At 63.1% G+C, this 12,968-nt stretch overlaps 1 protein-coding gene across 12 annotated transcripts in view; it reads left to right on the forward strand.

The window, feature by feature from the left end:
* Positions 1-12,968, forward strand: part of MTA1 (metastasis associated 1) — a 45,979-nt gene that overhangs the window by 30,065 nt on the left and 2,946 nt on the right. For 4 of the 12 annotated variants that reach the window (XM_070249207.1, XM_023628559.2, XM_070249203.1 and 1 more), the window contains exons 7-18: positions 776-893; positions 4,745-4,847; positions 5,842-5,941; positions 6,606-6,794; positions 8,455-8,529; positions 9,020-9,078; positions 9,463-9,578; positions 9,811-9,962; positions 10,054-10,243; positions 10,378-10,467; positions 11,434-11,586; positions 11,692-11,727. In XM_070249207.1, coding sequence (XP_070105308.1) covers positions 776-893; positions 4,745-4,847; positions 5,842-5,941; positions 6,606-6,794; positions 8,455-8,529; positions 9,020-9,078; positions 9,463-9,578; positions 9,811-9,962; positions 10,054-10,243; positions 10,378-10,467; positions 11,434-11,586; positions 11,692-11,727 — 1,381 coding nt within the window. Of the gene's footprint in view, positions 1-775; positions 894-4,744; positions 4,848-5,841; positions 5,942-6,605; positions 6,795-8,454; positions 8,530-9,019; positions 9,079-9,462; positions 9,579-9,810; positions 9,963-10,053; positions 10,244-10,377; positions 10,468-11,433; positions 11,728-12,968 lie in introns of all 12 variants that reach the window. The other 8 variants (XM_070249208.1, XM_023628560.2, XM_070249205.1 and 5 more) reach the window with 4 other exon arrangements.

Raw genomic sequence — 12,968 nt, forward strand, 5'->3', positions numbered from 1 at the left:
GCTCAGGGCGAGTGGAGCCCCAGGCACACGGGCGCCCAGACCCCGAGTGTACCCCGCTGAGACCTCCGGTCAAAGGCCTAGGTCAGCAGGCTTGCTGTTCAAAAACAATCCAGTCCAGCTTGACGCGTTTCCAAGAAACACGAGTGAACGCTGGGACTCAGCGCCGGACGGCAAAGGGCCGGGAAGGCTGGGTTGTGCAAATTCCAGGCGGAGCAGCTTGGTACCCGGCGAGTTAGGGGAAGATGGGCTTAGAGGCAGAGGCTGGAGTTGCGATGAGCGGGGCACGGCCTGCAACTCCGCTGACAGCTCTGGGCATCGAGTCCAGAACATTCTGTAACTCCTCATTTGTGTATGTCTCCTGTGACAACCCACACGAAAACCGCACCATCTTCTCGAAGGACGTGCCCAGAATCTGTCGGATTTATCCCTAGATGACTTAGGATTTTGGTTGCTATTAAACACTTTTATAAACTGAGCTTTCGAGCTGTCGCTGCTGATAGAAGGGCAGCAGTTTGGGGGTGTTGGTCATGCCCAGTGGCCTCAGCCAGTGCTCTTGCTGAATCTGGTGATCTGTCAGCTGTTGGCGGGTTCTAAACAGGCCATCCTCTTGTGCTGTGGTTACATCGGCATCTGTCCTGATTCTCCGTTTTTGTGTATTTTCCCCAGTGTCCTGACCTCCACCGCGAGCTCCAACGGCAGTGGGGCCCCACTGTGGGCTCTAGCGAGGCCTCCTCGGCGCCACGTGCTGACGCCTGTCCCGTGTGATGTTTTTCAGGATTTCTTCTTCTATTCTCTAGTCTACGACCCACAGCAGAAGACCCTCCTGGCTGATAAAGGAGAGATTCGCGTAGGGAACCGGTACCAGGCGGACATCACTGACCTGTTAAAAGAAGGTAGGACAGGGAGGCCTCAGCCCCAGGCACAGGGAGGCTGGGGGTGGCCCGGAGCATGTGCAGGGGTTGTTTTGGAAGTTGGGGGTGGCAGCCAGCGTCCCCACCCCGGCGGGCCACATCATGAGGCCATCCCTGGCACAGGGAGATCATTTTCTTTGGCTGTTGTTGTTTTTGTAACTTCTTTAAAGCTCTTTTTCTCTTCGCAAACCTTTGTTGGGTGGACTTGCCCATTTGGCTGAGTTCTGCCAGTGGGTGTGGCCTCCGAGAAACCCGCCATGCGCCCAGGGCATGTGGTGCCCAGCTCCCCTGCCCGTCCCTCAGTCCTTCAGCAGCCTGGGGGTCGTGGGTGGGCTGGAACCCTTTCTTCCCGGCCCGTCCTGTCCCCTAACGAAGCGCAGGCGGGATGTGGAGTCCATGGCGAGCGGCTGGGAGGCACGCTTCTGGCAGAGAAAGTCCACGTTTCATCTGACAGTTGTGACCAACTGTTTGCTGGCTTCTACTTGGTGACACATAAGACGATGCTGCGTCTCGCTCTGTGAATGCTCGAGGCCCTGAAAGCAGTGGCCACACTTGGGCAGCCTACATCCTGTCCTCCTTGGAGGTGCCAGGGGCTGGGGAGAGGGGGTGGGCACCGAGCCCCCGGCACAGTGGGTCAGGCTCCTGTGGTGCCCAACCAGGCCGGGCGGCTGAGAGCTGCCCGCCGGCCAAGCCGCCTCCCGTAGCTGCCCTCAGCTCAGGAGATCCCCCTACCTCCTGTCGTCTGGCCTCCCCCTTCTCATGGTTACTGGTCACTTACTTCCCGCTGTCCCTGGCTGTGTCATCGTTTCCTGTGAAAGTAGCATTTAGCCGTTAGCTGTGAGCTGGCCTGACGGCCACACCGTGTGGCTCGTGGGCTCCAGGGGTGGTTCTGATACTGTCTCACGTGAGCCCTCCCCTCTGTGGAGCTGGTCCTGGCCTTGGTCTGCGTCCTCCGGAGTGTGAGGGGTCTGCTTGACGGCCAGGCCCCGAGGCCACGCTCGGACCCACTGTTCTCTTGGGCCCCTCGGGTGCCCTCCTCCGTGTGCCCCAAGGTTCTTCTGCTGAGCCTGCCCTGGAGCCTTGAGGGCTGTGGCCGGTCGCTGCTCCTGACCCCTTGGTCCTCAGAGAAAGCCCAGCAGGCGACTCCCGGTGTTTGTCATGTGGGGCCAGCTGGACGGGGTGGGACCAGAGCTGGGTGCTCTGCTCCTCCGTCTCCCTCCTCTCCATTTCCCCCGTCACGTATATCTCTAAGAATCTTGTATAAATGCCGGACTTTCCTTTTCTTAGACCTCCTGTCCTCCTCGGGATGTGCTGTCCGGTCTCTCGGAGGCTGGTCTGCTTGTTTCAAATGTTGATCCTGGCTCGCATGCGTTACTTCCTTCAACGCACGCCTCTCATGCACACATACACGCCGTGCACAGGCTCACACACCCGCTTCCGCCTGTTGGGTCTGGTCTCTTCTTTGTCTTGGGGGCTCCTGCCTGTCTGGTCAGACGAGAGAAGGAGGCATTAAGTAGGGGTGGCAGGAAGCCGTGTGGCGGGTGGTCACACCAGGATGTGTGCGGTGCCCTCCAACCATCCGTGCACGTCTGTCTCTGTCCCGCGTGTGGCAAGGCTGCCCTCTCTTCTGGCCCAGGTGCTCTGCCCTTTGCCGGCCCTTCTGGGCCTTCACTGTCACTTCTCGGGGCTCTCCTGAGTGCCTGTGCCCCACTTCTACCTGACCACGCAGTGGTCTCCCTGCTGCAGCCCCTCCCTGAGTGAGCTGGGCCCCATCCCCCTGCCGTGGGCGCTGTTGGTGCGAGGGCGCCACCCCAGAACCGCCATCCTCCAGCAGCTCGAAGTGCTTCCCAGGCCCACGCCATCCTGAAGCTGGGTCTCTGGCGGTGTCGCGTCCCACCTTCCCAGCCTGGCTGAGGGTAAAGGACCTGGTGAGGGCACGTCCACTTGGAAATTCGAGAGGCTATGTGAAACCAAAGGAGGCCACAGCCTGGGCTGGGCTGTCAGAGGCCCTCACCATCCCGAGCAGTGGCCTCAGGGCTTGGTGGGAGGACATACCTTGTCGCCTCTGCGCAGCCGGCCACCTCAGATCCTTGATCTGCTCTCGGGGTGCCAGGCTTGGGTCGAAAGGGGTGGGAGGCCCTGACCAAGGCCCTGCCTGCGGTGCAGGGGCCGTGGTCAGTGTCCCTGCAGGCCTGCCTCCTCCTGGAGCCCAGGACCCTTTCCAGTGACCAAAGTGACACACCTGCCTTTAATGCATTTGGATTTCGAAGTGGACGCGCTGTGACGGCCAGCGTCGAGGCAGCCTGGTGCGGAAGGCAGATGGGCATTGTGGCGGGCTGTGCTTGTGGCTCTGGGCTCCGCTGCCTGGCAGTCACTGGGAGCCGGTGTGGCCTGCAGACCCGATGCCAGGAGGAGCTAGACCCTAGCTTCCCTGGTGCCCACTTGTCCTCTGGTGAGGGGTCTTAGGGCAGCGTCCCCACCAGGAAGGAGCCCACCCACGACACCGGGAAAATCCCAGCTGTGCTTGTCCTGCAGACACCGTGTTGCATGTTTCGCCTCACAGCCGCCAGGACCCTGGCCTCCAGGGTGACTGTGGGGGATGTGCCCTTACCGCCCCCCCGCCCCGACCGATCCATCCTGCGTGTCTGCAGTGTGGGGCTTCTCCATGAGCCCCCTGGCCCAGCAGCCTCCCCAGGCCTGGTCAGGCCTCACCTTCCCCGTGGCGTGCTTCCTTGGTGACTTTGAGCTGCTCCCAGCCCCGCTCAAGGCCCCCGCTCACACCAGGCCCCCCAGTGGGCTTGCTGAGCTCTGTGAGGGGTCCCCGTCTTTGTCTGGGGGTTCGTTGTCACCAAGAGCAAAGGGGCTGAGTGATGTCACACGCAGTCTGAGAGCCTGAGCTGAATGGTGGGTGTGGCCTCGGCCAGGAAACTGGACACAGACCGTTATGGGGCATCTTCCTGGTTCCGGCCTGGTTCTGCTGGGATGTGGATTCTCCTGAGGGCTCTTGTGGCACCCCTGTCCTGTGCTCTGAGTAAAGGTTACTTTCTCAGAGGCCATCCCGCCCTCGCCGATTCTGGAGCAGTCAGCATTGGCTGCTCCCCAGGATGGAAACCCCCCAAACAGCCGTGGCTGCACAGAGCCCCACTGGCTGGCTGCAGGGTTAGGAGTGGCCAGGCTGGGGTGCGGGGGCTCTCGCCTGGGAAGAAAAGATGGACTGAAACAGTCCTTTTTGGCACTGGGAAGGTCCTTGGGTGGCATGTCCACATCTGGACCATGTTGATGTCGGACCGTGAGTGCTGCCACTGGGGACAGAGAACAGCCGCCCGGAAACACGCAGTCGCTCGGAATAAAACCTTGATTAAACAAAAACCGAGCCGCCTCTGCCCACCTTGGTCACAGCTGGCTGTTTCTGCTGTGGTGCCCTGAGTGGGGCTGGGGTCCTGCCTCAGGGGTGCTCACCCAGGCCCTCCCGACATCTCCTGTCTTCAAGCTCCTCCACCCAAGGGCCCATGGTCACTCCAGCCCCTGGGTGTGCACTGTTTCCAGCTGTGAAAATGCATGGAGTACGGAGCATGTGCCTGCAGCTCCGCACTCCCTCAGTGTGCACGCGCATGTGTGTGCGCATGCACTCTGGCTGGAGCCTCCTGGGCCCACTTGGTCCTCCCCTACCCAGCATCTCCCAGCATCCGGGCAGGAGGGCATGTGGCCAGTGGACCATTGTCCCATCAACCCTTGGAAGCAGGCAGACTTTTGGCTGTGGCAGACCTTGCCGAAGCTGTGGGGGTCTTCTCACGGCCTGTGTTGGTCTCACTGGCTGCATTTCTTCCTGGTAGGCGAGGAGGATGGCCGAGACCAGTCCAAACTGGAGACCAAGGTGTGGGAGGCACACAACCCGCTCATAGACAAGCAGATTGACCAGTTCCTGGTGGTGGCCCGGTGAGTTTGGGGTGCCAGGGATGGCAGGAGGACTCAGCCTGGAGGGTTGCCTCCTTGCCCTGCTGTGGGTGTTGAGGACATGGGGGCCCTGGTGTCTGTCCTGCAGGGGATCGCCCAGTGAGGAGCGTGGGAGCTCACAGGGGTCCTCACTCTGTTGAGACCCCCTTGGAATTCCCAAGGAGGCCTGGCTGAGTCTGGCCCAGCTCTTCCCTGGATGTGGGGATGGCTCTTGGCTGCTGACTCTGCTGCTGGGTCCCTGCAGGTCCTCGGGCAGCTCTGGCTTTGAGGGGCTGGGCAAGTGCACCCACCCATGTCCCTCAGGGGCCACCTGCTGGCAGAGGCTGAGCAGGCTGGGTGCAGACCGGGCTTTCCCCTCAGGCCTCAGATGGACAGGGCCTTGTCTAGCTCTGCCAGCCTTGGAGACAGGTGGAGGCAGCCAGGAGGGAAGGGCGGTGCCTCGTGCCCCCTTATGGCATGAGAGTGGCAGCGCTCCAAGGAGCATTTTCTGCCCAGGCAGACCCCCAGGTGGTGCCGGGGCTGGGGCGGTGGGAGGGGAGTCCTGCGAGCACACGGTGGGCCAGCCCAGAAGGCTCCTATGTGTCTCAGCTGGGCCGGGCGCCCTTGGGGACAGCGTGGAAACGGGTCCTGGGCTTTCACTGTGGAGGGGGAGCCTCGTGGTCCTCTTTCCTGAGATGAGCTCTGCGGGATGCCCAGGACGTGAGGTCTCAGCGCTGCACAGCCCGACGCAGAGCCAGTGGCTCTCTGTCAGCCGTCTGTGGGTTAGGGTAGGGAGCTTTTCAGTTGATGCCCATGAGGTTTCTGTTCCTGGTGCCCGGGGCTGCTCTGGTCAGCTGGCCCCTGGGTGCTGCTCTGGCGGTGTGAGCACTGTCTGCTCCCCTGGCCGGCCATGTCTCCTCCCCTGGCCGGCCATGTCTCTGCGTGTCTTCACGTCTCCTGCTGTCCAGCTCCAGCGGTCAGTGTCTCTCCTCCCCAGCTCCGTGGGCACCTTTGCACGGGCCCTGGACTGCAGCAGCTCCGTCCGCCAGCCCAGCCTGCACATGAGTGCCGCGGCTGCCTCCCGGGACATCACCCTGGTGAGTGGGATGCCCTCAGCCCCAGGTGTCTGCACCGGTCCAGCACCCAGCCTCGCCCTGCACATTCTCAGGCCCTGCTGGGACCTGCCGTGCTATGGGCTGTCCTGTCCCCGCCCTGCTCCTTCACACTCCTCTGTCTTGGGGGGCAACTGTACCTTCCAGAAGATGGCTTACCCGCCAGGGCCGACCCTTCTCGCGTGCACAGGCCCACTATGCCTGGGCCACTTTCCCCTGGGGTCACTGCATCAGCCCGGGGAGGTGGGGATGGCAGCAAGAAAGCAAGTGGATCACTCACTGTCTGCTGGTTCCACATGCCTGGGATGGGCCCCTGTGCCCTCCTGCACTCCCCACCATGCTGGTGGGGACCCCAGGCACGGGGCCTCCCTCGGGTCCTCTGGAGGGGCTCTCCCTGTCAGGGCAGCCCAGGAGCAAGCCAGCCTCTGTCTCTTCTACTCCGAGCAGCTCTGTTCTCCCCATATCTCCCCGGGCCCCAGCCGCCCCTTGGGACCAGCCTTGTCTCCTCCTGGTAGGGAGAGGTGGTGAGCCCACATGGGGCTCTGGTATCCTTGTGACAGCCCGGTCATGGCCTGAGTCGTCCCCTGCCATGGGGTGGGGCACGGTCAGTGCAGTGGAGCCCGGGTGACCCCCTCTTCTCCTGCCGCAGTTCCACGCCATGGACACGCTGCACAAGAGTGTGTACGATGTCGCCAAGGCCATCTCGGCGCTGGTGCCGCAGGGCGGGCCCGTGCTCTGCAGGGACGAGATGGAGGAGTGGTCAGCCTCAGAGGCCAGCCTTTTCGAGGAGGCCCTGGAGAAGTATGGGAAAGATTTCACAGACATTCAGCAAGATTTTGTGAGTACTGTGGGGTGGGCTCAGGATCCCACCCTCCCCGCAGGGCCACAGCGTGTCCGTTCCCATCATCTGTTAGCAGCTCCTGAGTTGATGTGCAGAGGTGCCTGGCGCTGCCTGGGCTAAGAGTGCACATGCACCTGGGCGAGCCGTTGGTCCAGGGGCAGCACTGGGGTCCCCGGGTCCTCTCTGGCACTTACAGGCCCGAGCTCGTTGGAGTTTGTTAATTTGGTTTTGTTGGTTGTTAACTAGCTGAGCCTCTCATTATGTGTCCTTGTTTTGTGTCCCTTGGAAGTGTCCCCCAGTGAGCCTGGGGGAATCCCAGCCAGGCAGGGCCGGTGCCCTCAGGGATACTTCCCCACTTAGATCCCTAAAACACACTTAAACTCATCTGAAGGGAGAGCAGCCTTACCCCACAGCGAACCCGATGGATCCCTCGGAGAGGAACATGTCTAAGCAGAAGGTGGGGGGTGACCACCAGCCCCAAGGAGGGGCCATGCATGGGCTCGCCAGTATCTGATTAGGAGGGTCACCCCACAGTACCAGGCAGAGCTTTGAGAAGCCTCCAGAAGGCAGAAGAAACTACCAAGGGTGGAGAAGTGCTGTTGGTCAAGGCAGCCAGGCCTGCCCCAAGTTGGTCCCCAGAGGGGCCACCGGAGGGACCCGCCAAGGCAAGGGGGCTCCAGGCCCTTGGAGAAGCAGAGTGCAGGGCAAGCAGGGTGTCGCAGGCGGGAGTGTGGCAAGCGCTCTACTGACCTGCCCAGAGAGCTGGCTGCATCCACAAGGCTGACGTGTACATAACTTGCTGAAAACCGAGCGAGGTGAGCAAGACTTTCTCTGACAAAGATGAATCGAGCTGGAGACGGGGCTAGAGGTCAGACTCGAGGCACGAGGCAGCAGGGGCATGTGCCCCCCACTTCACCAACGTCACCCCCGCATGCCAGGGACACGGCAGGGATGTGCCACAGGCGCTGGAGACACGGGGCGGCAGACCCCTCTTGGAGGCCAGCACCTCCTCCTCGGCGACAGGTGAAGTGCCCGCAGTGCCGACACTGCCTGGACTCTGGACTCAGCCAGGCCGGCGTCTCAGACAGACCTCGGCGCCCGAGCGGCGTGCTCGCGGGGAGCCAGTTCTGTGGTGGCACAGCCAGCCCGGAGCAGCAGAGCCTGCGCGGGTGGGAGGGAGGCTCACCACCACCTGGACCAGAACTCAAGCCCTTGGGAATTCGAAGCTGGTGCCCAAAGGAAGCACGAGCTAGAACTCGAGAACACACACGGAATGTTCTGGAGTAACATTGGTGAAGACAGTGCAGACTTAACAGTCTTTGCGCTGTTGACAAGGAGGCGTGTGGAGGGAACGCCAGGACCGTGCACGTGACTGTGGCAGGGGGAGCAAGGACATGCACCTGGGGGCTGAGGTTCAGGTGCTTTAGGGAGGACGGAGCTGAGGCAGGAAGTTCTCGGTTAGATCGCCCGCCCCAGGCGCGGAGTGAGGAGCACTGTGAGAGATGTGGTTTCTCTAAGATGAAGGGCAGCTGGACGGGCGAGGCCCCCAGCCCCCAGGAGGGGTCCCCATGTGTCTTTGCTTCAGGGAAGCCCCATCCTCCTGCGTGGGGGTCAGCGGGGTATCCCACCCCGCCTGATGCGCCCCTTTCTCGCCCAGCTGCCCTGGAAGTCGCTCACCAGCATCATCGAGTACTACTACATGTGGAAGACCACCGACAGATACGTGCAGCAGGTGAGCTGCCCGCTGCCCTCCTCCGCCCCACACACTCCTGGCCAGGGCCCCCTCCGCTGCTCAAGTGTCAGGTCCTGTGTGCATGTCAGGATGACCTCTCCCAAACGTCTTCCTGAGGGTGGGGCTGGCCCAGTGGCGCAGCTAAGTTCACACGTTCTGCTTTGGTGGCCCGGGGTTTGCCGGTTCAGATCCCAGGTGTGGACCTACGTACTGCTTGGCAGCCATGCTGTGGCAGGCAGCCCACATATAAGTAGAGGAAGATGGGCACCAATGTTAGCCCAGGGCCAGTCTTCCTCGGCAAAAAGAGGAGGATTGGCAGCAGATGTTAGCTCAGGGCTCATCTTCCTCAAAAAAACCAAAACCAAGCAAATAAAAAAACTCTTCCTGAGGGAGACAGTGGGGGGACACGGATTCACCCCTCCCCGTGGCCAGCCCCTTCCCCAGGCCCAGCTTTCTGGCTTCCCTGACCCTCTGGGTTTTGTGTTTTAAGAAACGCTTGAAAGCAGCTGAAGCAGAGAGCAAGTTAAAACAAGTTTATATCCCCAACTAGTAAGTACGCCCTCACAGCACCCCCTCACTATCTCTGGGGGTGGGGGCTGGGTGGGCCCAGGCACAGTGCCGGCGTCAGGTGGTCCCTAGGCAAGTTGGGGTAGGGCCTTGGCCTCCCAGGTAGTTGGGATTCAACTCTGGGCTCAGCTGAGTGCTGGCAGACAGAGCTGGGGTGTAGACAAGGGCTCAGACCTCCATGGGAGCCACTTCTAGAACTTGAGGGGATAAAGATCGCACAGCCCTGGGTGAGAGGAAGGCCGGCTCCCCTGTGCCGGGGTGTTCTGGATGGGGTCTGCCAGCACCCTGGGAGCCTTGCTGTCTTGGGAGCTGTGCACCAATGGCCTGGCTCCCCCGTGACATCCTCCCTTTCTCCTTTACCCTAAGTAACAAGCCAAATCCAAACCAGATCAGCGTCAATAACGTCAAGGCAGGCGTGGTGAATGGCGCGGGGGCGCCAGGCCAGAGCCCCGGGGCTGGCCGGGCCTGCGAGAGCTGTTACAGTAAGTGCCCCGCCGCCTGGCACCCGGGGCACACCCAGCCCTCAGTGCTGGGCCCTGACCATCCTGGGGGGCGGGGGCCACACCCTACCCAGGGAAGCCCTCCTCTCGGGGTCCACGGGGTGCCCGGGCCCGCGGGTGGGGTGGCTCGGCGGGCGGGTGACAGCTGTGGAATGCTCTCTGCCGTCACTGGTTCTGCTTAAGAATCCGTCTATTTCCAACTTTATGTCCGTAGCCACCCAGTCTTACCAGTGGTATTCTTGGGGTCCCCCTAACATGCAGTGTCGTCTCTGCGCATCTTGTTGGACATATTGGAAGAAATATGGTGGCTTGAAAATGCCAACCCGGTTAGATGGAGAGAGGCCAGGACCAAACCGCAGTAACATGGTAAGTGGGCCCCCCTCCCGCCCCACGCGTGGCCACGTGGCCCGGCCCTCGGTCATGGCGCTGTGTCGGGGCGGCGCGCCCCCTTCCGCAGAGCCCCCACGGCATCCCAGCCCGGAGCAGCGGGAGCCCCAAGTTTGCCATGAAGACGAGACAGGCCTTCTACCTGCACACCACCAAGCTCACGCGGATCGCCCGGCGCCTGTGCCGAGAGATCCTGCGCCCGTGGCACGCCGCCAGGCACCCCTACATGCCCATCAACAGCGCAGCCATCAAGGCCGAATGTGAGTACTCGCCCCCTTCTATGGGAGGGAGACGTCCATGGAGTATGGAGGGGTGGCGGGGCCCCAACGAGAGCTCTTGCCCCTGTGCTCCCCTCGTGCATGCCCAGCCCCTCACACCGCACGGCCCCCCACAGGCACGGCCCGGCTGCCTGAAGCTTCCCAGAGCCCACTGGTGCTGAAGCAGGCCGTGCGGAAGCCGCTGGAAGCCGTGCTTCGGTATCTCGGTAAGCCTGCCCCACCCCCAGCACCACGTGGGCGGCCAGGGGCCAGGCTGCCTGTAGGGAGGAGAGCCACCCTCGATGCTACCAGTGCTGAGTGTGCACCTCCTACTGTGCCAGGCTCAGGTGGGGCCCTTCAGGCTTGAGCTGCTGTGTCCTGCAGTCCCTGTGGGTCTGGGGCCCAGGGTTTGGGTTGGGCACAGCTGCTCCTTGATGCCTGTGGGCCAGGCTGGTGTCTGCTGCAGGCCCACAGCTAGGCGGGAGGTACGCACACCCAGCCAGCAGCCTCACTCTGAGGGCCTTCATGGCCTGGGACCCTGAGCATCTCAGCCGGCACCGCTTCTTGGCACAGCTTTGCCCTCCATCCGGCCACCATGGGGGGCTCTGGCCGGAGGGCTGGTGCTCGCTGCTCTGCTGGGCCCGGGGGGGGTGCGGCTCATGAGTCAGTCCCTCCCGGCATGGAGGTGACTTTCCTTCCATGAAGGACATTCCAGAACCGTGAGCTAAGTGTGTTCTGCACAGACACAAGTGGCTTTGGCGTCACTCGCTGTCTGGGGTCTTGGTCCTTGGGCTGGCTTCGCCCCATCCTGTGGGAGGAGGTGGCCTCTGGCTCCTGAGAGCCACCAAGGGCTGGGAGCCCTGGCAGGTGCAGGCCTGTGCCTCCAGGGCTGGCCTAGCCAGGCCATTAATTCATCATCTGGCCAGCGGCCAGCCCCCTGCCATCAGCTCCGGTGGTCTGGACCTGGAGGCCTCTAATGGGCCTGCCTGTTTATGGGCCTGCGTCTGGAACCTGTAAGCTGCTGACAGTTGCCCAGTGATCCAGCTGGTTGGCTGTGGCCAAGGGACCGAGGTCCTGGCCCCACCAGGCTGTCCCCTGGTGGGCCCTGGTCACCCTCAGTCGGGGTGGGGCCGAGAGGGCTGCCATAGCCATTTGCTCCCCACAAAGCGACCCTGTCTGCGTTGCTCCGACAGAGACCCACCCCCGTCCCCCCAAGCCTGACCCCGTGAAGAACGTGTCCGGCGTGCTCAGTGGCCTGACTCCCGCCAAGGCAGCCCCCGTCATCAACAATGGCTCCCCCACCATCCTGGGCAAGAGAAGCTATGAGCAGCACAACGGGGTGGACGGTGAGTCCGGCGGGGCCAGGCGGGGCCGTGGCGCTCGGCCAACGCAGTGCCCGCGTCCGCTGACCGTGCTCTCTCTCCCTCTCTCCCGCCGTCGGGCGCTGCCAGGCAACATGAAGAAGCGCCTCTTGATGCCCAGTAGGGGTAAGGCCCGGGGCGGCCGCTGGCGGGGCGCGGTGCCTGCCCTCTGTCGGTGCTTGTGTGCTGTGCTCTCGTGTGCCTGGGGCACGGCGGGCGGCCCAGGCCACGTCCACGGGGCAGTCCACACAGGCCGGCTGCGCCCCTCCTGAGTCCCTGGTCACCTGGCCAAGAGCCAAGCTCTGCCCCGTGGGCCCTGACTCACCCAAGTGCCATCTCCTGCCCGGGGGCCTCTGGCTCATGGGCCGTCCTGTCCTTCCTGGCCCGGCACCCGGTCAGTGGACTGTCCTCGCTTGTGTGGCCCTGGTGCCCCCGCCGCCCACCTGTGCTGTCTGCCATCGCACTGTGACCACTCGCATGCCATCAGCCTCAGTTCGCGTGGCCGCCTGCGCTGTGCCTGCAACCCTCGTGTGCGCTCCTGCCTGGTGGGGGGCTGTGGGACCCCGGCCCCACCAGGGGGCAGATAGGACAGAGCCGTGGCATGGTCAGCATGGATGGGGGAGGTGTGCGAGGCCCAGGTGAACGCCAGGCCAGGGCCTCCCCGGGAGGCGTGCCCAGGGGTGAGGGGTCCTGGAACTGAGGCAGCACACCCTCTCCCGAGTGGAGCAGGATGCTTGAGGAAGGGGACTGAGGCCTGCAGACGGTACACGGGGCAGGCCGCCTGGGGACCCTCCTGCCATCAAGTGCCTAGTTGGCGGTGGCCTCAGGAGGGGACTCCTAATCATCTGGTCTCCACGGCCATTGCTCCCCCCACTGACCCAGGGCTCTGCTTTTGCCTCTTAGCTGGGTGAGGGGCGTCGTGGGCTCAGGGGTTCCAGCGTGGGGAGCTAGGAGAGGGGTGACTCTGGTGGCGGTGTGGGGCTTGTCAGCCCTGGAGGCCCCAGCACCCTGCAGGGTCAGCCTATGGCAGGCTCCATGTGGGAGAGAGGTGGATGGAACCGAAGGGAAGAGCACAGCAAGTGCGCTCAGTTGCCTTCTGCTAGCCCCTCGCGACAGGAGTGTCAGGGGTCACCCCAGCACCCTGGGTGAGCCAGCATGGATGTCCCCCTCCTCAAGCTCAGGACTGGCCCCTTGAGGGCTGGCTAAGGTGGTGGGCCAGATTCCATCGTCTCCCAGGACCTGTGGGCAGCGGGCAGCGGCTGCAGCCTAGCCTCATGCCCTAGGCATTCTCTCTCTCAGCTGCATCTGGGAGCGTCGGCAGGCGTGCCCTGTGGGGTCAGCAGCAGCTCTGCTGCCAGGTTCTGCCA

Source organism: Equus caballus, chromosome 24 (genome assembly GCF_041296265.1).
Source record: "Equus caballus isolate H_3958 breed thoroughbred chromosome 24, TB-T2T, whole genome shotgun sequence".
NCBI lineage: Eukaryota > Metazoa > Chordata > Mammalia > Perissodactyla > Equidae > Equus > Equus caballus.